General features: G+C 45.1%; 1 protein-coding gene across 1 annotated transcript in view; it reads right to left on the bottom strand.

Moving 5' to 3' along the window:
• Nucleotides 1-26740, bottom strand: part of LOC311135783 (glutamate receptor ionotropic, NMDA 3A-like) — a gene marked incomplete at both ends in the record, with an annotated part of 198902 nt that overhangs the window by 102436 nt on the left and 69726 nt on the right. Inside the window, 3 exons of the mRNA XM_084169825.1 lie at nucleotides 17147-17331; nucleotides 17708-17806; nucleotides 18052-18150. Of these exons, the coding sequence (XP_084025951.1) occupies nucleotides 17147-17331; nucleotides 17708-17806; nucleotides 18052-18150 (383 nt within the window). The remainder of the gene's footprint in view (nucleotides 1-17146; nucleotides 17332-17707; nucleotides 17807-18051; nucleotides 18151-26740) is intronic.

Here is a 26740-nt window from a genome sequence, read left to right as displayed (position 1 = left end):
TCGTACGGTGCTGTGTATAGATATCTCAGGTTCGTACGGTGCTGTGTATTAATATCTCAGGTTCGTACGGTGCTGTGTATAGATATCTCAGGTTCGTACGGTACTGTGTATTGATATCTCAGGTTCGTACGGTGCTGTGTATTGATATCTCAGGTTCGTAAGGTGCTGTGTATTGATATCTCAGGTTCGTACGGTACTGTGTATTGATATCTCAGGTTCGTACGGTGCTGTGTATTGATATCTCAGGTTCGTAAGGTGCTGTGTATTGATATCTCAGGTTCGTACGGTGCTGTGTATTGATATCTCAGGTTCGTAAGGTGCTGTGTATATCTATCTCAGGTTCGTACGGTGCTGTGTATAGATATCTCAGGTTCGTTCGGTACTGTGTATAGATATCTCAGGTTCGTTCAGTGCTGTGTATTAATATCTCAGGTTCGTACGGTGCTGTGTATTCATACGAATTTAGCATATATATATGAGAGAGAGCTGAGATAAAAGGATACTCCTATTCAAAGCATAAACTACATGACCAAAAGTATGTGGACACCTGCTCGTCAAACATATCATAGGCATTAATATGGAGTTGGTCCCCCCTTTGCTGCCATAACAGCTTCCACTCTTCTGGGAAGGCTTTCCACTAGATGTTGGAACATTGCTGCGGGGACTTGCTTCCATTCAGCCACAAGAGCATTAGTGAGGTTGGGCACTGATGTTGGGCGATTAGGCCTGGCTTGCAGTCAGCGTTCTAATTCATCCCAAAGGTGTTCGATGGGGTTGAGGTCAGGGCTCTGTGCAGGCCAGTCAAGTTCTTTCACACCGATCGTGACAAACCGTTCCTGTATGGACCTCGCTTTGTACACTGGCATTGTCATGCTGAAACAGGAAAGGGCCTTCCCCAAACTGTTGCCACAATGTTGGAAGCACAGAATCGTCTAGAATGTCATTGTATGCTGTAGCGTTAAGATTTCCCTTCTCTGGAACTAAGGGCCCTACCCTGAACCATGAAAAACAGCCCCAGACCTTTACTCCTCCTCCACCAAACTTTCCAGTTGGCAATATGCATTCGGGCAGGTAGCGTTCTCCTGTCATCCGCCAAACCCAGATTTGTATGTCAGACTGCCAGATGGTGAAGCGTGATTCATCACTCCAGAGAACGCGTTTCCACTGCTCCAGAGTCCAATGGCGGTGAGCTTTACACCACTCCAGCCAACGCTTGGTATTGCGCATGGTGATCTTAGGCTTGTGTGCGGCTGCTCGGCCATGGAAACCCATTTCATGAAGCTCAAGACAACAGTTAATGTGCTGACGTTGCTTCCAGAGGCAGTTTGGAACTCGGTAGTGAGTTTTGCAAACGAGGACAGATTCATTTTACGCACTACGCGCTTCAGCACTCGGCGGTCCCGTTCTGTGAGCTTGTGTGGCCTACCACTTCGTGGCTGAGCCGTTGTTGCTCCTAGATGTTTCCACTTCACAATAACAGCACTTACAGTTGACCGGGGCAGCTCTAGCAGGGCAGAAAATTGACGAACTGACTTGAAGGTGGCATCCTATAATGGTGCCATGTTGAAAGTCACTGAGCTCTTCAGTAAGGCCATTCTACTGTCATAGTTTGTCTATGGAGATTGCATGGCTGTGTGCTCGATTTTATACACCTGTCAGCAACAGGTGTGGCTGATATAGTCAAATCCACTAATTTGAAGGGGTGTCCACATACATTTGTATATATAGTGTAACTACCAGATCTATATTTTTTTCTTTTAATTTTGCTATTCATCTCAGTGCTAATAGCAGTCTGTATACAGTTGAAGTCGGAAGTTTACATACACTTAGGTTGGAGTCATTAAAACTCATTTTTCAACCACTCCAAATTTCTTGTTAACAAACTATAGTTTTGGCAAGTCGGTTAGGACATCTACTTTGTGCATGACACAAGTAATTTTTCCAACAATTGTTTACAGACAGAATATTTAACTTATAATTCACTGTATCACAATTCCAGTGGGTCAGAAGTTTACATACACTAAGTTAACTGTGTCTTTAAACAGTTTGGAAAATTCCAGAAAATGATGGCATGGCTTTAGAAGCTTCTGATAAGCTAATTGACATCATTTGAGTCAATTGGTGGTGTAACTGTGGATGTATTTCAAGGCCTACCTTCAAACTCAGTGCCTCTTTGCTTGACATCATGGGAAAATGAAAAGAAATCAGCCAAGACCTCAGAAAAAAAATTGTAGACTGGTTCATCCTTGGGAGCAATTTCCAAATGCCTGAAGATGCCACGTTCATCTGTACAAACTATAGTACGCAAGTATAAACACCATGGGACCACGCAGCCGTCATACCGCTCAGGAAGGAGACACGTTCTTTCTCCTAGAGATGAACGTACTTTGATGCAAATCAATCCCAGAACAACAGCAAAGGACCTTGTGAAGATGCTGGAGGAAACAGGTACAAAAGTATCTATATCCACAGTAAAACGAGGACTATATTGTCATAACCTGAAAGGCTGCTCAGCAAGGAAGAAGCCACTGCTCCAAAACCGCCATAAAAAAGCCAGACTACGGTTTGCAACAAAGATCGTACTTTTTGGAAAAATGTCCTCTGGTCTGATGAAACAAAAATAGAACTGTTTGGCCATAATGACCATCGTTATGTTTGGAGGAAAAAGGGGGACGCTTGCAAGCCGAAGAACACCATCCCAACCGTGAAGCACGGGGGTGGCAGCATCATGCTGTGGGGGTGCTTTGCTGCAGGAGGGACTGGTGCACTTCACAAAATAGATGGCATCATGTTGAAGGACAATTATGTGGACATATTGAAGCAACATCTCAAGATATCAGTCAGGAAGTTAAAGCTTAGTCCCAAATGTGTCTTCCAAATGGACAATGACCCCAAGTATACTTCCAAAGTTGTGGCAAAATGGCTTAAGGACAACAAAGTCAAGGTATTGGAGTGGCCATCACAAAGCCCTGACCTCAATCCTATAGAACATTTGTGGGCAGAACTGAAAAAGTGTGTGCGAGCAAGGAGGCCTACAAACCTGACTCAGTTACACCAGCTCTGTCAGGAGGAATGGGCCAAAATTCACCCAACTTATTGTGGGAAGCTTGTGGAAGGCTACCCGAAACGTTTGACCCAAGTTAAACAATTTAAAGGCAATGCTACCAAATACTAATTGAGTGTATGTAAACTTCTGACCCACTGGGAATGTAATGAAATAAATAAAAGCTGAAATAAATCATTCTCTCTACTATTATTCTGACATTTTACATTCTTAAAATAAAGTGGTGATCCTAACTGAACAGGGAATTTTGACTAGGATTAAATGTCAGGAATTGTGAAAAACTGAGTTTAAATGTATTTGGCTAAGGTGTATGTAAACTTCTGACTTTAACTGTCGATATTAAAAACAGCAAGTGGACAATCTAATGTGGGTATAAGCCTTCAACTACACTACATGGGAGGACAAAAAATACAATAAAATGTGTTATCAAAAACATTATTTGAATGTTATTTGGATGTTATCATCCTAGTGTTAGGTAAAACCCAAACTAGAACTTAATGGGAATCATAGCTAATGTTCTGCGAATGTTCCCAGATTGCTGGGATGTTACCAAACCTGTCCAACTAGGCTGTCAGAGAACAGTGGGTACAGTGTTGTTCTGTTGTTAATGTGGAGACAGTGTTGTTCTTTAGTTAATGTGGAGACAGTGTTGTTCTGTTGTTAATGTGGAGACAGTGTTGTTCTTTAGTTAATGTTGAGGCAGTGTTGTTCTGTAGTTAATGTGGAGACAGTGTTGTTCTTTAGTTAATGTGGAGGCAGTGTTGTTCTGTAGTTTATGTGGAGACAGTGTTGTTCTTTAGTTAATGTGGAGGCAGTGTTGTTCTGTAGTTAATGTGGAGACAGTGTTGTTCTTTAGTTAATGTGGAGACAGTGTTGTTCTGTAGTTTATGTGGAGACAGTGTTGTTCTGTAGTTTATGTGGAGACAGTGTTGTTCTGTAGTTGATGTGGAGACAGTGTTGTTCTTTAGTTAATGTGGAGACAGTGTTGTTCTGTAGTTGATGTGGAGGCAGTGTTGTTCTGTAGTTGATGTGGAGACAGTGTTGTTCTGTAGTTGATGTGGAGGCAGTGTTGTTCTGTAGTTGATGTGGAGGCAGTGTTGTTCTGTAGTTGATGTGGAGGCAGTGTTGTTCTGTAGTTGATGTGGAGACAGTGTTGTTCTGTAGTTGATGTGGAGACAGTGTTGTTCTGTAGTTGATGTGGAGACAGTGTTGTTCTGTAGTTGATGTGGAGACAGTGTTGTTCTGTAGTTGATGTGGAGACAGTATTGTTCTGTAGTTGATGTGGAGACAGTGTTGTTCTGTAGTTGATGTGGAGGCAGTGTTGTTCTGTAGTTGATGTGGAGGCAGTGTTGTTCTGTAGTTGATGTGGAGACAGTGTTCTGTAGTTGATGTGGAGGCAGTGTTGTTCTGTAGTTGATGTGGAGGCAGTGTTGTTCTGTAGTTGATGTGGAGGCAGACTGAGGATAAGCTGCTCTGACCTTGCCTTGCTAGTCTCATCTCCTTTCTTCTCTGTCCCCTCAGCTACACAACACACACACACACACACACACACACACACACACACACACACACACACTCTGTGTCCCCTCAGTTACCTCTGAAACAGACCCATTACACCACGTCTCATACTATTAAAGTCTCTCACATGTCTTCACCCAGCCAACAGACAGACCCACATCTGTTAACAAACCCACGTCACATGGACAGTATTAGGATGCATCTCAGTTAATATATTCTGCAGGCCTGAGCAGGTTTTGAATGTCATTAACTCCCTGTCATAACCCTAGCTTCTAATGACCAAACACAACGCTATTATTTATAAACACAAAGCTGAGTCATTATTTATTTTCTCTCAGAAATAATGCCTCGTCTCACATTAAAATTATTAGACCCACCTATTGTAATGATTTAATCTTGGATAGATGATAAGGGGTGATATTCATTTTTTTAGCTCAGGTTTGACCCCCAAAGCTCCATCAGCTAAATCAGAATTCCCCAAAGACACAGTAAGCATACTGTGTCCATAATAAGTATATAGGTTGTATGTTGGGAGCTTTTGGGAAAGAGCACAGTTAGAAAGATATGGCATATAGAAGCAAACCGGATGGACATCATGAAAATCATCGGAGAGGTTGAGAGTAGAAGAAGTTCAGGAGCAAAAAATAAATAAAATATATATATGTATATATATATATATATATATATATATAATAGAATTATTGTAAAATTAACTCTGTCCATAAGGTGTAGATAGTAAGTATAGACCGGAAGTAGAGGCCTGGGCATTGTTGTTCACTAATTTACTCCAAGTAGGGAAAGGATGGCGGGGTTGAAAAGTAATAAAGGGGAGTATATATATATAAAAAAATAAATAATAATAATAATAATAATAACATGGGGGATTGGAAGTGATGCAGACAATTACATTGATAGAAGATACAATCTATCTGCAATATTAAGCTGATCCAAAAAAAACTACAACAAAAACAAGACTCTCCAACCATTCTGTGGTATGTTGTTTAGGCCCTCTAGTTCCTCATTATCTGTAAGTTCAGATCCATGCTAGTTCCCCTTAAGGTGTTTGTTATTATGCTAGTTCCTCATTATCTGTAAGTTCAGATCCATGCTAGTTCTCCCTAAGGTGTTTGTTATTATGCTAGTTCCTCATTATCTGTAAGTTCAGATCCATGCTAGTTCCCCTTAAGGTGTTTGTTATTATGCTAGTTCCTCATTATCTGTAAGTTCAGATCCATGCTAGTTCCCCCTAAGGTGTTTGTTATTATGCTAGTTCCTCATTATCTGTAAGTTCAGATCCATGCTAGTTCCCCTTAAGGTGTTTTATTATGCTAGTTCCTCATTATCTGTAAGTTCAGATCCATGCTAGTTCCCCTTAAGGTGTTTTATTATGCTAGTTCCTCATTATCTATAAGTTCAGATCCATGCTAGTTCCCCTTAAGGTGTTTGTTATTATGCTAGTTCCTCATTATCTGTAAGTTCAGATCCATGCTAGTTCCCCTTAAGGTGTTTTATTATGCTAGTTCCTCATTATCTGTAAGTTCAGATCCATGCTAGTTCCCCTTAAGGTGTTTTATTATGCTAGTTCCTCATTATCTGTAAGTTCAGATCCATGCTAGTTCCACTTAAGGTGTTTTATTATGCTAGTTCCTCATTATCTGTAAGTTCAGATCCATGCTAGTTCCCCTTAAGGTGTTTGTTATTATGCTAGCTCCTCATTATCTGTAAGTTCAGATCCATGCTAGTTCCACTTAAGGTGTTTTATTATGCTAGTTCCTCATTATCTGTAAGTTCAGATCCATGCTAGTTCCCCCTAAGGTGTTTGTTATTATGCTAGTTCCTCATTATCTGTAAGTTCAGATCCATGCTAGTTCCACTTAAGGTGTTTTATTATGCTAGTTCCTCATTATCTGTAAGTTCAGATCCATGCTAGTTCCCCTTAAGGTGTTTGTTATTATGCTAGTTCCTCATTATCTGTAAGTTCAGATCCATGCTAGTTCCACTTAAGGTGTTTTATTATGCTAGTTCCTCATTATCTGTAAATTCAGATCCATGCTAGTTCCCCCTAAGGTGTTTGTTATTATGCTAGTTCCTCATTATCTGTAAGTTCAGATCCATGCTAGTTCCACTTAAGGTGTTTGTTATTATGCTAGTTCCTCATTAGCTATAAATTCAGCTCCTCTGTAGAGTAGTTTCCCTTTAAGGTCTTTGTTATTTTGTCAATCTGACAGCCTGTTCTCCAGAGCAGGGCTCTTATCAGTAACAGACAGCTCTACAGGGCTTCTCTCTCCTCAGTAACAGGCAGTTCTACAGGGCTTCTCTCTCCTCAGTAACAGGCAGCTCTACAGGGCTTCTCTCTCCTCAGTAACAGACAGTTCTACAGGGCTTCTCTCTCCTCAGTAACAGACAGCTCTACAGGGCTTCTCTCTCCTCAGTAACAGACAGCTCTACAGGGCTTCTCTCTCCTCAGTAACAGGCAGCTCTACAGGGCTTCTCTCTCCTCAGTAACAGACAGCTCTACAGGGCTTCTCTCTCCTCAGTAACAGGCAGCTCTACAGGGCTTCTCTCTCCTCAGTAACAGGCAGCTCTACAGGGCTTCTCTCTCCTCAGTAACAGACAGTTCTACAGGGCTTCTCTCTCCTCAGTAACAGACAGCTCTACAGGGCTTCTCTCTCCTCAGTAACAGGTGGTAGGATGCTCCAATTAGCCTATATGCAAATTATTATACTCCTAGCTCCTGTCCAAGGGGTGTAATTGTACATAAAATATGCCTGAAACAGGAGATATGTTCCTGGCTATTTGATCAAGAATGATTTGATCAAGAATGATTGTCTGGATCCATCCAGTTCCATGTGCTGAAAAAGGACCAATATAATAACTTCCTGTTTACAGACAATAAGAGGAAGTGGAGGTGGTGTAGTCATGGTGGTGATGTCCTCGTGGGAAATAATGAACATGCTAGTGGTTGTGAGCGAGACAGCAGACTGAGACTGGAGCTTTGGTAAAGACCTGTATATCTCTCAGACATCCACAGCTCACGTCAGAATACATCCACAGCTCACGGCAGAACTGTCAGAGAGAGAAGATCAGAAGCTCAGGTTTACGACTGAGGGGATCAATGTCTTTACCTCTCAGCAGGTCGTAGCAGTGATGGGGTGGACGTCATGTATCCACAGCATTACTAATGGACAAGATACAAGATCTGTTGAATGAATGATTGCATCTGTCCAGTTCCATGTACAACTGAAGAAAGACTGAAATTCTAACTTCCTATTCACAGACAATAACAAACGGAGGAGGTGTAGTTATGTTGATGAAATGGTGATGGTATGTTGATGAGGAGACTCCCTGCTGTTTTTCCTGCTGCCTTGTTAACAGCCAGTCAGGTGGTGGTTGGTAGCTGTGTAAAATGTACCTTTTAACCTCCACAGTGATCTCACTGGTTGTAAAGTGCCTTCATGGTTCCTGAGCGCTGTGCAGTGAGTGGCGTTTACGGACAGCTTTTTAAACCATTAAGGCTAACACACACAGAATTCCATAATAGATCAACCTGCTTCACCACATACCTCATTAAGAGGATGCATTACAGCTGAAGGATGTTTGTTCTGATTTATGGAGAGCCAGATGGAAAACCAGGGACACAACATCATTACAGAACACATCTGATCAACACAACATAATTACAAAACACATCGGATCAACACAACATCTTTACAGAACCCATATGATCAACACAACATCATTACAGAACCCATCTAATGAACATAACATAATTACTTAACAAATGTAATTAACAAAACATTACAGAGCACATCTGATCAACACAACATCATTCCAGAACACGTCTAATAAATACATCATTACAGAACACATCTGATCCATACAGCGTCATTCCAGAACACATCTGATCAACACACCATCAGAACATAACACATCTGATCAACACCACATAAATACAGAAAATATCTGATCAATACAACATCATTACAAAACATATACAATCAATACAACATTATTGCAGAACACATCTGATCAACACAACATCATTCCAGAACATGTCTAATAAATACAACATCATTACAGAACACATCTGATCCATACAGCGTCATTCCAGAACACATCTGATCAACACGACATCATTCCAGAACACATCTGATCAACACACCATCATTCCAGAACACATCTGATCAACACGACATCATTCCAGAACACATCTGATCAACACGACATCATTCCAGAACACATCTGATCAACACGACATCATTCCAGAACACATCTGATCAACACACCATCATTCCAGAACACATCTGATCAACACGACATCATTCCAGAACACATCTGATCAACACGACATCATTCCAGAACACATCTGATCAACACGACATCATTCCAGAACACATCTGATCAACACGACATCATTCCAGAACACATCTGATCAACACGACATCATTCCAGAACACATCTGATCAACACGACATCATTCCAGAACACATCTGATCAACACGACATCATTCCAGAACACATCTGATCAACACGACATCATTCCAGAACACATCTGATCAACACGACATCATTCCAGAACACATCTGATCAACACGACATCATTCCAGAACACATCTGATCAACACGACATCATTCCAGAACACATCTGATCAACACGACATCATTCCAGAACACATCTGATCAACACGACATCATTCCAGAACACATCTGATCAACACGACATCATTCCAGAACACATCTGATCAACACGACATCATTCCAGAACACATCTGATCAACACGACATCATTCCAGAACACATCTGATCAACACGACATCATTCCAGAACACATCTGATCAACACGACATCATTCCAGAACACATCTCATTATGTGCGTGATGACACAGTGCACATAAAAAGTAATTTTGCCGTTCAATTCCCAACGTACCGAATGGAAAAAGTGAAATGGGTTTCCATCGCATTTTCAACTCTACTGATGGTTTTGTCACCAACTGTTGCATTAAATAGCAAATGTGCCCACTCTGGTCTTGGCACCTGCACTCTAGCCAACAGCTGGCAGATACATTGTGGGCAGGCTAGTCTACACGATGAGATTATTATGGATAAGAGCGATATTATTTGTATTTGTCAAAAGGTAGCCAAGCATCGATCATCGTGTCACCAGAATAAGACCTTGAATATGTATTGGAAAGGAGCATCAAGCTCATCACTTTGCACTTTCATCACCCTGTGAAGTTCATCATCATTTATTGAATCTGTAGCTTAATAAACAGAGTCGTAGTGGGAGGACCACACAACATATCACTTCGATATGATGGTTAATATATCAATATTTGCTCATAAAAGGCGTTTCCACTGCCGTTTCTCGTATAATTAATTTTACAGACACAAAACGTTTCCAGCATGTCAAACAAAAAAATTGTCTGTCAGCATTTATAAAACTGTTCCGGCATTTTCCATCAGCCAGGTCGTGACTTTCTTCATACATTAGGTCATTCATCCGCATGAAATGGTTGGATGGAAATGTGGTAACAGTCCCAATACTTTCCGAGCTCACTCTACATACAGGGTCAGGTCAAATACAATATTTACAATGTGCAGGCATACTGGAGTGGTAGGGTTAGATATGTACAGTATAGCAGAGTATATGATGAGTGTGCGTGTGTGTGTGTGCGTGTTATATGTGTGTGTGAGCAAATGAAGTGTGTGTGTGTTGGAGTGTCAGTGTGTGTGAGTGTGTAGAGTGGGTCAATGCAGATAGTCCCTGTAGTCAATTCGTTACGTATTTAGCAGTCTTATGGCTTGGGGATAGAAGCTGTTCAGCCTGTTGCTGTCAGACTTGATGCTCCGCTACCGCTTGCCGTGCAGAAGCAGAGAGAACAGTCTATGGCTTGGGTGGCTGGATTCTTTTGACATTTTCCGGGCCTGATATAAATGACTAAAATGTAAAATGTAATATAGAGGTCCTGGATGGCAGGGAGCTCGGCCCCAGTGATGCACTGGGTTACCCTCACCACCCTCTCTAGCGACATGTGATCAAGGGCGGTGCAGTTGCCATACCAAGCGGTGATGCACCCAGTCAAGATGCTCTCAATGGTGCAGCTGTATAACTTTTTGAAGATGTCAAATCTTTTCAACCTCCTGAGGGGGAAGAGGCACTGTCGCGCCTTCTTCACGACTGTTCGGCCCGTCAGGAAGTCCAGGATCCAGCTGCAGAGAGAGGTGTTCAGTCCCAGGGTCCCGAGCTTTGTGACAAGCTTGGGAGGGGACTAAGGTGTTGAACGCTGAGCTGTAGCCAATGAACAGCATTCTCACATAGGTATTCCTCTAATCTAGGTGGGTGAGGACAGTGTGGAGTGCAATTGAGATTGCATCGTCTATGGATCTGTTGGGGCAGTGTGCACATTGGAGTGGGTCTAGGGTGTCTGGGATGGTGGAGTTGATGTGAGCCATAACCAGCCTTTCAAATCCCTTCACGATGTCAGATGTGAGTTCTACAGGGCGGTAGTCATTGTGTCAGGGAGCCTTAGTTCTAGGGAACAGGAATGATGGTGGTCACCTTGAGGCATGTGGGGAATACAGATTGGGACAAGGAGAGGTTGTCACGCCCTGGCTCTGGTGACTTTTATATGTTGAGCCAGGGTGTTAGTTTCTGGGTGTTAGGTTCTATGTTTCGTTTTCTATGTTCTTGTTCTAGTTTCTGTGTTTCTATGTTGGCCGGGGTGGTTCCCAATTAGAGACAGCTGTGGCTCGTTGTCTCTGATTGGGAACCATACTTATGCAGCCTATTGTGCACTTGTCTTTTGTGGGATCTTGTTCCGTGTTGGTTTGTGTATGTTACCGAGGACTTCACGTTTCGTTTTGTTGTTGTTGTTATTGTTATTGTTTATAGTACTCAATAAAAGATGTCCACATTTCACGCTGCGCCTTGGTCCACTCGTTATGACGATCGTGACAGAGGTTGAAAATGACCGTGAATACGCCTGCCAGCTGTTCTGCGCAATGCTCTGCGAACGCCACCTGGAATACCGTCTGGCCCCGCGGATTAAAAAGAGGGCAAGATCACCCAGTCCCCTAGGTCAGCAGGGACCCTTGTGCACGGCTAAGTGTTGTTGTTGTCAAAGCGTGTATAAAATGCATTGAGTTCGTCAGGTAGAGAGGCATCGTTGGGCAGATCATGGCTGGGTCTTCCTCTGTAATCCGTAATGTGGGAGTCTGTGTAATACTGTCTGGTAGAGAGGCATCGTTGGGCAGATCACGGCTGGGTCTTCCTTTGTAATCCGTAATGTGGGAGTCTGTGTAATACTGTCTGGTAGAGAGGCATCGTTGGGCAGATCACGGCTGGGTCTTCCTCTGTAATCTGTAATGTGGGAGTCTGTGTAATACTGTCTGGTAGAGAGGCATCGTTGGGCAGATCACGGCTGGGTCTTCCTCTGTAATCCGTAATGTGGGAGTCTGTGTAATACTGTCTGGTAGAGAGGCATCGTTGGGCAGATCACGGCTGGGTCTTCCTCTGTAATCCGTAATGTGGGAGTCTGTGTAATACTGTCTGGTAGAGAGGCATCGTTGGGCAGATCACGGCTGGGTCTTCCTCTGTAATCCGTAATGTGGGAGTCTGTGTAATACTGTCTGGTTGAGAGGCATCGTTGGGCAGATCACGGCTGGGTCTTCCTTTGTAATCCGTAATGTGGGAGTCTGTGTAATACTGTCTGGTAGAGAGGCATCGTTGGGCAGATCACGGCTGGGTCTTCCTCTGTAATCCGTAATGTGGGAGTCTGTGTAATACTGTCTGGTTGAGAGGCATCGTTGGGCAGATCACGGCTGGGTCTTCCTCTGTAATCCGTAATGTGGGAGTCTGTGTAATACTGTCTGGTAGAGAGGCATCGTTGGGCAGATCACGGCTGGGTCTTCCTCTGTAATCCGTAATGTGGGAGTCTGTGTAATACTGTCTGGTAGAGAGGCATCGTTGGGCAGATCACGGCTGGGTCTTCCTCTGTAATCCGTAATGTGGGAGTCTGTGTAATACTGTCTGGTAGAGAGCTATCGTTGGGCAGATCACGGCTGGGTCTTCCTCTGTAATCCGTAATGTGGGAGTCTGTGTAATACTGTCTGGTAGAGAGGCATCGTTGGGCAGATCACGGCTGGGTCTTCCTCTGTAATCCGTAATGTGGGAGTCTGTGTAATACTGTATGGTAGAGAGGCGTCGTTGGGCAGATCATGGCTGGGTCTTCCTCTGTAATCCGTAATGTGGGAGTCTGTGTAATACTGTATGGTAGAGAGGCATCGTTGGGCAGATCATGGCTGGGTCTTCCTTTGTAATCCGTAATGTGGGAGTCTGTGTAATACTGTATGGTAGAGAGGCATCGTTGGGCAGATCACGGCTGGGTCTTCCTCTGTAATCCATAATGTGGGAGTCTGTGTAATACGGTATGGTAGAGAGGCATCGTTGGGCAGATCATGGCTGGGTCTTCCTTTGTAATCCGTAAAGGACTGTAGCCGCTGCCACATTTTTAAGTTTAACGTTTTATTAGTCGTATGTACGGTATACACATGGTATAAATATTTTAGCATAAGTATAATACAGGAAGGTACATTTTATAGTTCAATATTTCCACGTGTATTGGGGAAGGGGGGGATGGGGGCAGTATATAAACTGAACAGTATAATAAGAGTCTGGTAGCAGCAGTTGTGATGTGTGTGTAGCATGAATGTACTGTGTCTGTGTGTGTGTGTGTGTGTGTGTGTGTGTGTGTGTGTGTGTGTGTGTGTGTGTGTGTGTGTGTGTGTGTGTGTGTGTGTGTAACATGAATGTATATGTGTGGGTGTGTGTATGTGTATATCTATGTGGGTGTGAGTGCATGTGTGCTAAGGTGCGGAGAATCAGAGCAGGTGGTCAGTCCAGTTCAAGTGTTCAGCAGTCTGATGGCTTGTAGATAGAAACTGTCTCTGAGCCTGTTGGTATCAGACCTCATGCTCATACACTGGGTGTGGGGTCCTTGATGCTGCTGCATGCATTCCTCAGGCACTGCTTCTAGTAGATGACCTGGATGGTGGGAGCATTGTCCCAGTGATGTCCTGGATGGTGGGAGCATTGTCCCAGTGATGACCTGGATGGTGGGAGCATTGTCCCAGTGATGTCCTGGATGGTGGGAGCATTGTCCCAGTGATGTCCTGGATGGTGGGAGCATTGTCCCAGTGATGTCCTGGATGGTGGGAGCATTGTCCCAGTGATGTCCTGGATGGTGGGAGCATTGTCCCAGTGATGTCCTGGATGGTGGGAGCATTGTCCCAGTGATGTACTGGGCTGTCTTCACCACCCACTGGAGGGCCTTGAGGCCGTGGACGGAGCAATTCCCATCTTTATGCAACCTGTAAGGACGCCCTCGATTGTGCAGCAGTAGTATTTGGAGAGGACCAAATTTATTCAGCCGCCTTAAGACATAGAGATGCTGTTGCGCCCTCTTGACAAGAGTGGTTGGGTTGTTGGTCCATGACAAGTCCTCTGTGATGTGCATGCCGAGGAACATAAAACATGTCACTCGCTCTAATGCAATCCTGTTGATGTGGATTGGGGCATGTTCCCTCCTCTGCTTCCTGAAGTCAACAATCAACTCCTTTGTTTTGCTGACGTTGAGGGAGAGGTTGTTGTCATGACACCACAATGCCAGTTCACTTACCTCCTCCCTATAGGCTGACTCGTCGTTGTTGTTGATTATCAAGCGTACAACCGTGGTGTCATCAGCAAACTTGATGATGTAGTTAGTGTTGTGCAAAGCCATGCAGTCGTGGGTGAACAGGAAGTAGAGAAAAGGACTGAAGAAACACTGCCGAGTGGCGCAGCGGTCTAAGGCACTGCATCTCAGCGGTCTAAGGCACTGCATCTCAGCGGTCTAAGGCCCTGCATCTCAGCGGTCTAAGGCACTGCATCTCAGCGGTCTAAGGCACTGCATCTCAGCGGTCTAAGGCACTGCATCTCAGCGGTCTAAGGCACTGCATCTCAGCGGTCTAAGGCACTGCATCTCAGCGGTCTAAGGCACTGCATCTCAGCGGTCTAAGGCACTGCATCTCAGCGGTCTAAGGCACTGCATCTCAGCGGTCTAAGGCACTGCATCTCAGCGGTCTAAGGCACTGCATCTCAGCGGTCTAAGGCACTGCATCTCAGCGGTCTAAGGCACTGCATCTCAGCGGTCTAAGGCACTGCATCTCAGCGGTCTAAGGCACTGCATCTCAGCGGTCTAAGGCACTGCATCTCAGCGGTCTAAGGCACTGCATCTCAGCGGTCTAAGGCACTGCATCTCAGCGGTCTAAGGCACTGCATCTCAGTGCTTGAGGCGTCACTGCAGGCCCCCTGGTTCGATTCCAGGCTGCATCACAACCGGCTGGGAGTCCCATAGGGCGGCGCACAACAGCGTCGTCCGTGTTTGGCCGGTGTAGGCCGTCAATGTAAATAATAATTTTTTCTTAACTGACTTGCCTAGTTAAATAAAGGTAAAATAAAAAGTGTTAAGAGGAGGTGTTGTTGCCAATCCTTACAGCCTGTGGTCTGCCTGTCAGGAAGTCCAGGATCCAGTTGCAGAGGGTGGTGTCCAGACCCAGGGATCTGAGCTTGATGTCGAGCTTGGAGGGAACAATAGTGTTGAATGCTGAACAGTATTCTCACATTGGTGTTCCTCTTGTCCAGTGAATAACCACACAAGCATCAGGCATCAGAAGTGTAAAAGGATTCCATATTGTTCCTGTATTGTCCTTTTGCTTGTTTGACTCTGCGGAGGTCGTAGCAGGTCTTCTTGTACTTGTCTGATGGCTCTGCAGAGGTAAGTAGCAGGTCTTCTTGTACTTGTCTGATGGCCCTGCGGAGGTCGTAGCAGGACTTCTTGTACTTGTTTGATGGCTCTGCGGAGGTAAGTAGCAGCTCTTCTTGTACTTGTCTGATGGCTCTGCGGAGGTCGTAGCAGGACTTCTTGTACTTGTTTGATGGCTCTGCGGAGGTCGTAGCAGGACTTCTTGTACTTGTTTGATGGCTCTGCGGAGGTCGTAGCAGGACTTCTTGTACTTGTTTGATGGCTCTGCGGAGGTAAGTAGCAGGTCTTCTTGTACTTGTCTGATGGCTCTGCGGAGGTCGTAGCAGGACTTCTTGTACTTGTTTGATGGCTCTGCGGAGGTCGTAGCAGGACTTCTTGTACTTGTCTGATGGCTCTGCGGAGGTCGTAGCAGGACTTCTTGTACTTGTTTGATGGCTCTGCGGAGGTCGTAGCAGGTCTTCTTGTACTTGTCTGATGGCTCTGCGGAGGTCGTAGCAGGACTTCTTGTACTTGTCTGATGGCTCTGCGGAGGTCGTAGCAGGACTTCTTGTACTTGTTTGATGGCTTTGCGGAGGTCGTAGCAGGACTTCTTGTACTTGTTTGATGGCTCTGCGGAGGTAAGTAGCAGGTCTTCTTGTACTTGTCTGATGGCTCTGCGGAGGTCGTAGCAGGACTTCTTGTACTTGTTTGATGGCTCTGCGGAGGTCGTAGCAGGACTTCTTGTACTTGTCTGATGGCTCTGCGGAGGTCGTAGCAGGACTTCTTGTACTTGTTTGATGGCTCTGCTGAGGTCGTAGCAGGTCTTCTTGTACTTGTCTGATGGCTCTGCGGAGGTAAGTAGCAGGACTTCTTGTACTTGTCTGATGGCTCTGCGGAGGTCGTAGCAGGACTTCTTGTACTTGTCTGATGGCTCTGCGGAGGTCGTAGCAGGACTTCTTGTACTTGTTTGATGGCTTTGCGGAGGTCGTAGCAGGACTTCTTGTACTTGTTTGATGGCTCTGCGGAGGTAAGTAGCAGGTCTTCTTGTACTTGTCTGATGGCTCTGCGGAGGTCGTAGCAGTACTTCTTGTACTTGTTTGATGGCTCTGCGGAGGTCGTAGCAGGTCTTCTTGTACTTGTCTGATGGCTCTGCGGAGGTCGTAGCAGGACTTCTTGTACTTGTCTGATGGCTCTGCGGAGGTCGTAGCAGGACTTCTTGTACTTGTTTGATGGCTCTGCGGAGGTCGTAGCAGGACTTCTTGTACTTGTTTGATGGCTCTGCGGAGGTAAGTCGAAGGTCTTCTTGTACTTGTCTGATGGCTCTGCGGAGGTCGTAGCAGGACTTCTTGTACTTGTCTGATGGCTCTGCGGAGGTCGTAGCAGGACTTCTTGTACTTGTTTGATGGCTCTGCGGAGGTTGTAGCAGGACTTCTTGTACTTGTTTGATGGCTCTGCGGAGGTTGTAGCAGGACTTCTTGTACTTGTTTGATGGCTCTGCGGAAGTAAGTAGCAGCTCTTCTTGTACTTGTCTGATGGCTCTGCGGAGGTCGTAGCAGGACTTCTTGTACTTGTTTGATGGCTCTGCGGAGGTCGTAGCAGGACTTCTTGTACTTGTCTGATGGCTCTGCGGAGGTCGTAGCAGGTCTTCTTGTACTTGTCTGATGGCTCTTTGGAGGTCGTAGCAGGTCTTCTTGTACTTGTCTGATGGCTCTGCGGAGGTCGTAGCAGGTCTTCTTGTACTTGTTTGATGGCTCTGCGGAGGTCGTAGCAGGTCTTCTTGTACTTGTCTGATGGCTCTGCGGAGGTCGTAGCAGGTCTTCTTGTACTTGTCTGATGGCTCTGCGGAGGTCGTAGCAGGTCTTCTTGTACTTGTCTGATGGCTCTGCGGAGGTCGTAGCAGGTCTTCTTGTACTTGTCTGATGGCTCTGCGGAGGTCGTAGCAGGTCTTCTTGTACTTGTCTGATGGCTCTGCGGAGGTCGTAGCAGGACTTCTTGTACTTGTTTGATGGCTCTGCGGAGGTAAGTAGAAGGTCTTCTTGTACTTGTCTGATGGCTCTGCGGAGGTCGTAGCAGGACTTCGTTTACTTGTCTGATGGCTCTGCGGAGGTCGTAGCAGGACTTCTTGTACTTGTTTGATGGCTCTGCGGAGGTTGTAGCAGGACTTCTTGTACTTGTTTGATGGCTCTGCGGAGGTTGTAGCAGGACTTCTTGTACTTGTTTGATGGCTCTGCGGAAGTAAGTAGCAGCTCTTCTTGTACTTGTCTGATGGCTCTGCGGAGGTCGTAGCAGGACTTCTTGTACTTGTTTGATGGCTCTGCGGAGGTCGTAGCAGGACTTCTTGTACTTGTCTGATGGCCCTGCGGAGGTCGTAGCAGGTCTTCTTGTACTTGTCTGATGGCTCTTTGGAGGTCGTAGCAGGTCTTCTTGTACTTGTCTGATGGCTCTGCGGAGGTCGTAGCAGGTCTTCTTGTACTTGTTTGATGGCTCTGCGGAGGTCGTAGCAGGTCTTCTTGTACTTGTCTGATGGCTCTGCGGAGGTCGTAGCAGGTCTTCTTGTACTTGTCTGATGGCTCTGCGGAGGTCTTAGCAGGTCTTCTTGTACTTGTCTGATGGCTCTGCGGAGGTCGTAGCAGGACTTCTTGTACTTGTCTTATGGCTCTGCGGAGGTCGTAGCAGGTCTTCTTGTACTTGTCTGATGGCTCTGCGGAGGTCGTAGCAGGTCTTCTTGTACTTGTCTGATGGCTCTGCGGAGGTCGTAGCAGGTCTTCTTGTACTTGTCTGATGGCTCTGCGGAGGTCGTAGCAGGTCTTGTTTGTGTCCTCAGCCGTAGCCTCTGGGTTGCCTGTGATATCCCTGTGTATGGTAGCCCTGTCCTTTAGCTTAGTGCCAACCTCTGTGTTAATTCAGGGCTTTTGATTGGGGAAGCAGCGAACCTTCACCGATGCATTTCCTAATGAAGCCGGTGACAGAGGTGGTAAACTCCAGTTAGCGCTGGCAAAGCAGTTTTGTAGCATAACCTCCAATACGTCTAGACTTCCACTGCACTAGTGTCAGAACACCATTTGCTGTCGATGAAGAGGCAAACTCCTCCCCCTTTCGATTTTCCTGAATCCAATGTCCTGTCTGCTCGGTGAATGGAGAATATATCGAGTTGGATAGCCATGGGGGTATGTCTTGTCCGAAAGCCATGTTTCAGAAAAGCAGAGAATATTGCAGTCCCGTTGATAGCAAATCCACGATCGGAGGTCATCCATCTTATTATCAAGTGAATGGCCAATAGAATGGAGGGATGAGGTGGCCGGTTTTCCCTTCGCCAGGGCTCCCCTCTCCTGCTTCTTTTTTTGCCAACATTTCCTCTTGCCCGAATATTGGGTCGGAATTACACAAAGAGCCCAGGACAGATAGGTCTAAGTTGAACCCGGAATTGAGGTTAGTAAATGCTGATCTGATGTTCAAAAGTTATTGTCCATCATAAGAAATGATAGCGGATACATTTTGTGCAAAAAAAAAAAAGTAAAGATGAATGCTAAAAGAATCACAAAATAGCAAAGTTGGGTCAGAGCTCTCAAGACGGCATCCATACAGTACGGCGCCATCTTTAATAATGTAATGGTTTCTGAAGAACAACCTAATTGATTTCAGCATATAATGAACTACAGCGAATATAAAGCATCTAGCCAGCTACTGTGCAATATTTAAAAGTTCCGGTCTATGCAGTGACCCTTGACATATAAAGGGAACAACACCAACATCTCTCCACTTTGTCCCCTGGCAACCACTCTCTTCCCCTGCTGGATGGCAGCCTTAGGGTTGATGACAGCAAGACGTTTTGCAGTGCAAAGCAAACACGCCTTGGGATCCGATGAGGAATGGAGAAGGAACAATGGTTCTGACACACCACAGCATTGCAGTCCGCCCCCCTTGTTTATTTAATCAATTAGAGTGGCCTTGGTCAATTAGGACGTTAGTATATAAACAATGCCGCAGTGTTCTCTGAGTCCATTGGCTGAGCTGGAAACAACTGAAAAATGAGCCACTATTTACATATTTTTTGCTGAAGTTTACATTTTTATGTTGGAAAGCGTTTTCTGTGCGGTAATTCACTGTTTTTAATTCACTGTTCTACACAACTCTCTGCTGGCAGCTCTTATGTGTCTTTTTGATGGAGTTGTTTCCTTGAAAGTGTTGAAACTAGGTCACAGTGAAATGTTCCTGTGTCTTCCTCAGTCTGGGTGGTGATTACCTAATATATGGAAGAGAAAAAAGAGAGAGCATGCAGCCACAGAACGCATCTCCCTCTGAGAGAGCATGCAGCCACAGAAAACATCTCCCTCTGAGAGAGCATGCAGCCACAGAACACATCTCCCTCTGAGAGAGCATGCAGCCACAGAACACATCTCCCTCTGAGAGAGCATGCAGCCACAGAAAACATCTCCCTCTGAGAGAGCATGCAGCCACAGAACGCATCTCCCTCTGAGAGAGCATGCAGCCACAGAAAACATCTCCCTCTGAGAGAGCATGCAGCCACAGAACACATCTCCCTCTGAGAGAGCATGCAGCCACAGAACACATCTCCCTCTGAGAGAGCATGCAGCCACAGAACACATCTCCCTCTGAGAGAGCATGCAGCCACAGAACACATCTCCCTCCGAGAGAGCATGCAGCCACAGAACCCTCACTCACTCACTCACTCACTCACTCACTCACTCACTCACTCACTCACTCACTCACTCACTCACTCACTCACTCACTCACTCACACACACACACACACACACACACACACACATACACACACACAGTGCCTTCATAAGTATTCACACCCTTTGACTTATTCCACATTTTGCTTTTTTACAGCCTGAATTCAAAATGGAATAAATATATTTTTCTGTCTACACACAATACCACATAATGACAAAGTGAAAACATGTTTTTAGACATTTTAGCAAATGTATTGAAAATTAAATACAGAAAATATGTTTCACTTTGTCATTATGGGGTATTGCATACATGCTTACACACATTCACACATACATACATTTAAAAAACTGTGTTCAATTGCTCTACTTTCAGCATTGCTACAGTGAGGGAAAAATGTATTTGATCCCCTGCTGATTTTGTACGTTTGCCCACTGACAAAGAATTGATCAGTCTATAATTTTAATGGTAGGTTTATTTGAACAGTGAGAGACAGAATAAAAACAAAAAAATCCAGAAAAACGCATGTCAAAAATGTTATAAATTGATTTGCATTTTAATGAGGGAAATAAGTATTTGACCCCTCTGCAAAACATGACTTAGTACTTGGTGGCAAAACCCTTGTTGGCAATAACTGAGGTCAGACGTTTCTTGTAGTTGGCCACCAGGTTTGCACATATCTCAGGAGGGATTTTGTCCCACTCCTCTTTGCAGATCTTCTCCAAGTCCTTAAGGTTTCGAGGCTGACGTTTGGCAACTCGAACCTTCACCTCCCTCCACAGATTTTCTATGGGATTAAGGTCTGGAGACTGGCTAGGCCACTCCAGGACCTTAATGTGCTTCTTCTTGAGCCACTCCTTTGTTGCCTTGGTCGTGTTTTTTGGGTCATTGTCATGCTGGAATACCCATCCATGACCCACTTCAATGGCCTGGCTGAGGGAAGGAGGTTCTCACCCAAGATTTGACGGTACATGGCCCCGTCCATCATCCCTTTGATGCGGTGAAGTTGTACTGTCCCCTTAGCAGAAAAACACCCCCAAAGCATATCAATCAATCAATTTTATTTTATATAGCCCTTCTTACATCAGCTAATATCTCGAAGTGCTGTACAGAAACCCAGCCTAAAACCCCAAACAGCTAGTAATGCAGGTGTAGAAGCACGGTGGCTAGGAAAAACTCCCTAGAAAGGCGAAAACCTAGGAAGAAACCTAGAGAGGAACCAGGCTATGAGGGGTGGCCAGTCCTCTTCTGGCTGTGCCGGGTGAAGATTATAACAGAACCATGCCAAGATGTTCAAAAATGTTCATAAGTGACAAGCATGGTCAAATAATAATCAGGAATAAATCTCAGTTGGCTTTTCATAGCCGATCATTAAGAGTTGAAAACAGCAGGTCTGGGACAGGTAGGGGTTCCATAACCGCAGGCAGAACAGTTGAAACTGGAATAGCAGCAAGGCCAGGCGGACTGGGGACAGCAAGGAGTCACCACGGCCGGTAGTCCCGACGTATGGTCCTAGGGCTCAGGTCTCTCAGTTGGCTTTTCATAGCCGATCATTAAGAGTTGAAAACAGCAGGTCTGGGACAGGTAGGGGTTTCGTAACCGCAGGCAGAACAGTTGAAACTGGAATAGCAGCAAGGCCAGGCGGACTGGGGACAGCAAGGTGTCATCATGCCCGGTAGTCCTGATGTATGGTCCTAGGGCTCAGGTTCTCAGAGAGAAAGAGAGAACGAGAGAATTAGAGAGAGCATACTTAAATTCACACAGGACACTGGATAAGACAGGAGAAGTACTCCAGGTATAACCAACTAACCCCAGCCCCCCGACACATAAACTACTGCAGCATAAATACTGGAGGCTGAGACAGGAGCGGTCCGGAGACACTGTGGCCCCATCCGAAGAAACCCCCGGACAGGGCCAAACAGGAAGGATATAACCCCACCCACTCTGCCAAAGCACAGCCCCCGCACCACTAGAGGGATATCCTCAACCACCAACTTACAATCCTGAGACAAGGCCGAGTATAGCCCACAGAGGTCTCCACCACAGCACAAACCAAGGGGGGGCGCCAACCCAGACAGGAAGATCACGTCAGTAACTCAACCCACTCAAGTGACGCACCCCTCCCAGGGACGGCATGAAAGAGCACCAGCAAGCCAGTGACTCAGCCCCTGCAACAGGGTTAGAGGCAGAGAACCCCAGTGGAGAGGGGAACCGGCCCGGCAGAGACAGCAAGGGCTGTTTGTTGCTCCAGAGCCTTTCCGTTCACTTTCACACTCCTGGGCCAGACTACACTCAATCATATGACCTACTGAAGAGATAAGTCTTCAGTAAAGACTTAAAGGTTGAGACCGAGTCTGCGTCTCTCACATGGGTAGGCAGACTGTTCCATAAAAATGGAGATCTATAGGAGAAAGCCCTGCCTCCCGCTGTTTGCTTAGAAATTCTAGGGACAATTAGGAGGCCTGCGTCTTGTGACCGTAGCGTACGTATTGGTATGTACGGCAGGACCAACTCGGAAAGATAGGTAGGAGCAAGCCCATGTAACGCTTTATAGGTTAACAGTAAAACCTTGAAATCAGCCCTTGCCTTAACAGGAAGCCAGTGTAGGGAAGCTAGCACTGGAGTAATATGATCAAATTTCTTGGTTCTAGTCAGGATTCTAGCAGCCGTATTTAGCACTAACTGAAGTTTATTTAGTGCTTTATCCGGGTAGCCGGAAAATAGAGCATTGCAGTAGTCTAACCTAGAAGTAACAAATGCATGGATTAATTTTTCTGCATCATTTTTGGACAGAAAATTTCTGATTTTTGCAATGTTACGTAGATGGAAAAAAGCTGTCCTTGAAACAGTCTTGATATGTTCGTCAAAAGAGAGATCAGGGTCAAGAGTAACGCCGAGGTCCTTCACAGTTTTATTTGAGACGACTTTACAACCATCAAGATGAATTGTCAGATTTAACATAAGATCTCTTTGTTTCTTGGGACCTAGAACAAGCATCTCTGTTTTGTCCGAGTTTAAAAGTAAAAAGTTTTCAGCCATCCACTTCCTTATGTCTGAAACACAGGCTTCTAGCGAGGGCAATTTTGGGGCTTCACCATGTTTCATTGAAATGTACAGCTGTGTGTCATCCGCATAGCAGTGAAAGTTAACATTATGTTTTCGAATAACATCCCCAAGAGGTAAAATATATAGTGAAAACAATAGTGGTCCTAAAACGGAACCTTGAGGAACACCGAAATGTACAGTTGATTTGTCGGAGGACAGACCATTCACAGAGACAAACTGATATCTTTCCGACAGGTAAGATCTAAACCAGGCCAGAACTTGTCCGTGTAGACCAATTTGGGTTTCCAGTCTCTCCAAAAGAATGTGGTGATCGATGGTGTCAAAGGCAGCACTAAGGTCTAGTAGCACGAGGACAGATGCAGAGCCTCGGTCTGACGCCATTAAAAGGTCATTTACCACCTTCACAAGTGCAGTCTCAGTGCTATGATGGGGTCTAAAACCAGACTGAAGCATTTCGTATACATTGTTTGTCTTCAGAAAGGCAGTGAGTTGCTGCGCAACAGCTTTTTCTAAAATTTTTGAGAGGAATGGAAGATTCGATATAGGCCGATAGTTTTTTATATTTTCCGGGTCAAGGTTTGGCTTTTTCAAGAGAGGCTTTATCACTGCCACTTTTAGTGAGTTTGGTACACATCCGGTGGATAGAGAGCTGTTTATTATGTTCAACATAGGAGGGCCAAGCACAGGAAGCAGCTCCTTCAGCAGTTTAGTAGGAATAGGATCCAGTATGCAGCTTGAAGGTTTAGAGGCCATGATTATTTTCATCATTGTGTCAAGAGATATAGTACTAAAACACTTAAGTGTCTCTCCCGATCCCAGGCCCTCGCAGAGCTGTGCAGATCCAGGACAGCTAAGCCCTGGAGGAATACGCAGATTCAAAGAGGAGTCCGTAATTTGCTTTCTAATGGTCATGATCTTTTCCTCAAAGAAGTTCATGAATTTATTACTGCTGAAGTGAAAGCCATCCTCTCTTGGGGAATGCTGCTTTTTAGTTAGCTTTGCAACAGTATCAAAAAGAAATTTTGGATTATTCTTATTTTCCTCGATTAAGTTGGAAAAGTAGGATGATCGAGCAGCAGTGAGGGCTCTTCGGTACTGCACGGTACTGTCTTTCCAAGCTAGTCGGAAGACTTCCAGTTTGGTGTGGCGCCATTTCCGTTCCAATTTCCTGTAAGCTTGCTTCAAAGCTCGGGTATTTTCTGTATACCAGGGAGCTAGTTTCTTATGACTAATGTTTTTCGTTTTTAGGGGTGCAACTGCATCTAGGGTATTGCGCAAGGTTAAATTGAGTTCCTCAGTTAAGTGGTTAACTGATTTTTGTCCTCTGACGTCCTTGGGTAGGCAGAAGGAGTCTGGAAGGGCATCAAGGAATTTTTGTGTTGTCTGAGAATTTATAGCACGACTTTTGATGCTCCTTGGTTGGGGTCTGAGCAGATTATTTGTTGCGATTGCAAACGTAATAAAATGGTGGTCCGATAGTCCAGGATTTTGTGGAAAAACATTTAGATCTACAACATTTATTCCATGGGACAAAACTAGGTCCAGAGTATGACTGTGGCAGTGAGTAGGTCCAGAGACATGTTGGACAAAACCCACTGAGTCGATGATGGCTCCGAAAGACTTTTGGAGTGGGTCTGTGGACTTCTCCATGTGAATATTAAAATCACCAAAAATTAGAATATGATCTGCTATGACTACAAGGTCTGATAGGAATTCAGGAAACTCAGAGAGGAACGCTGTATATGGCCCAGGAGACCTGTAAACAGTAGCTATAAAAAGTGATTGAGTAGGCTGCATAGATTTCATGACTAGAAGCTCAAAAGATGAAAACGCCATTTTTTTTTTTGTAAATTGAAATTTGCTATCGTAAATGTTAGCAACACCTCCGCCTTTGCGGGATGCACGGGGAATATGGTCACTAGTGTAACCAGGAGGTGAGGCCTCATTTAACTCAGCAAATTCATCAGGCTTAAGCCATGTTTCAGTCAGGCCAATCACATCAAGATTATGATCAGTGATTAGTTCATTGACTATGACTGCCTTTGAAGTGAGGGATCTAACATTAAGTAACCCTATTTTGAGATGTGAGGTATCACGATCTCTTTCAATAATGGCAGGAATGGAGGAGGTCTTTATCCTAATAAGATTGCTAGGGTGAACACCGCCATGTTTAGTTTTGCCCAACCTAGGTCGAGGCACAGACACAGTCTCAATGGGTATGGCTGAGCTGACTACACTGACTATGCTATTGGCAGACTCCACTAAGCTGGCAGGTTGGCTAACAGCCTGCTGCCTGGCCTGCACCCTATTTCACTGTGGGGCTAGAGGAGTTAGAGCCCTATCTATGTTGGTAGATAAGAGGAGAGCACCCCTCCAGCTAGGATGGAGTCCGTCACTCCTCAGCAGGTCAGGCTTGGTCCTGTTTGTGGGTGAGTCCCAGAAAGAGGGCCAATTATCCACAAATGTTATCTTTTGGGAGGGGCAGAAAACAGTTTTCAACCAGCGATTGAGTGCTGAGACTCTGCTGTAGAGCTCGTCACTTCCCCTAACTGGGAGGGGGCCAGAGACAATTACTTGATGCCGACACATCTTTCTAGCTGATTTACACGCTGAAGCTATGTTGCACTTGGTGACCTCTGACTGTTTCATCCTAACATCGTTGGTGCCGACGTGGATAACAATATCTCTATACTCTCTACACTCGCCAGTTTTAGCTTTAGCCAGCACCATCTTTAGATTAGCCTTAACGTCGGTAGCCCTGCCCCCTGGTAAACAGTGTATGATCGCTGGGTGATTCGTTTTAAGTCTAATACTGCGGGTAATGGAGTCGCCAATGACTAGGGTTTTCAATTTGTCAGAGCTAATGGTGGGAGCCTTCGGCGTCTCAGACCCCCTAACGGGAGGAGTAGAGACAAGAGAAGACTCAGACTCAGACTCCGACTCGCTACATAATGGGGAAAACCGGTTGAAGGTTTCTGTCGGCTGAATGAGCGACACCGGTTGAGCATTCCAACAGTATTTCCCTCCAGAAGCCATGAGAAAGTTGTCCGGCTGCGGGGACTGTGCGGGGGGATTTATACTAACGTTACTGTCTGTACTTACTGGTGGCACAGACGCTGTTTCTTCCTTTCCTACACTGAAATTACCCTTGCCTAACGATTGCGTCTGAAGCTGGGCTTGTAGCACAGCTATTCTCGCCGTAAGGCGATCGTTCTCCTGTATATTATGAGTACAGCGACTGCAATTAGAAGACATCATGTTAATGTTACTACTTAGCTTCGGCTGTTGAAGATGTTGACGAACCATGTCCAGATAAAGCGTCCGGAGTGAAAAAGTTGAATAAGGGAAAAAAGTTGCGATGGAAAATAAAGTAAAGTTGGCAGCTAAAACGCACAGGAAAATGACTCTTCTGTCTCGGGATAAAACGTCCGGGGTGAAAAAGTTTAACGAAAAAAGATGAGTGAGGACAAAACTAAAAAGTTGGTAAATTTGTTGAACACAGAGATTGATTAAACGTTTATTAAAAGTAAAACGTGAATAGTTTGGCAGGTAGCCAAGTAGCAACAAACAGCACAGCAGCACGGAGACAATGCGGAAGCGAGACGGAAGTCACG

Source organism: Coregonus lavaretus (assembly GCF_964263955.1).
Source record: "Coregonus lavaretus genome assembly, chromosome: 10".
In the NCBI taxonomy this organism is placed as follows: domain Eukaryota; kingdom Metazoa; phylum Chordata; class Actinopteri; order Salmoniformes; family Salmonidae; genus Coregonus; species Coregonus lavaretus.
This window is presented reverse-complemented; position numbering and strand designations above follow the sequence as displayed.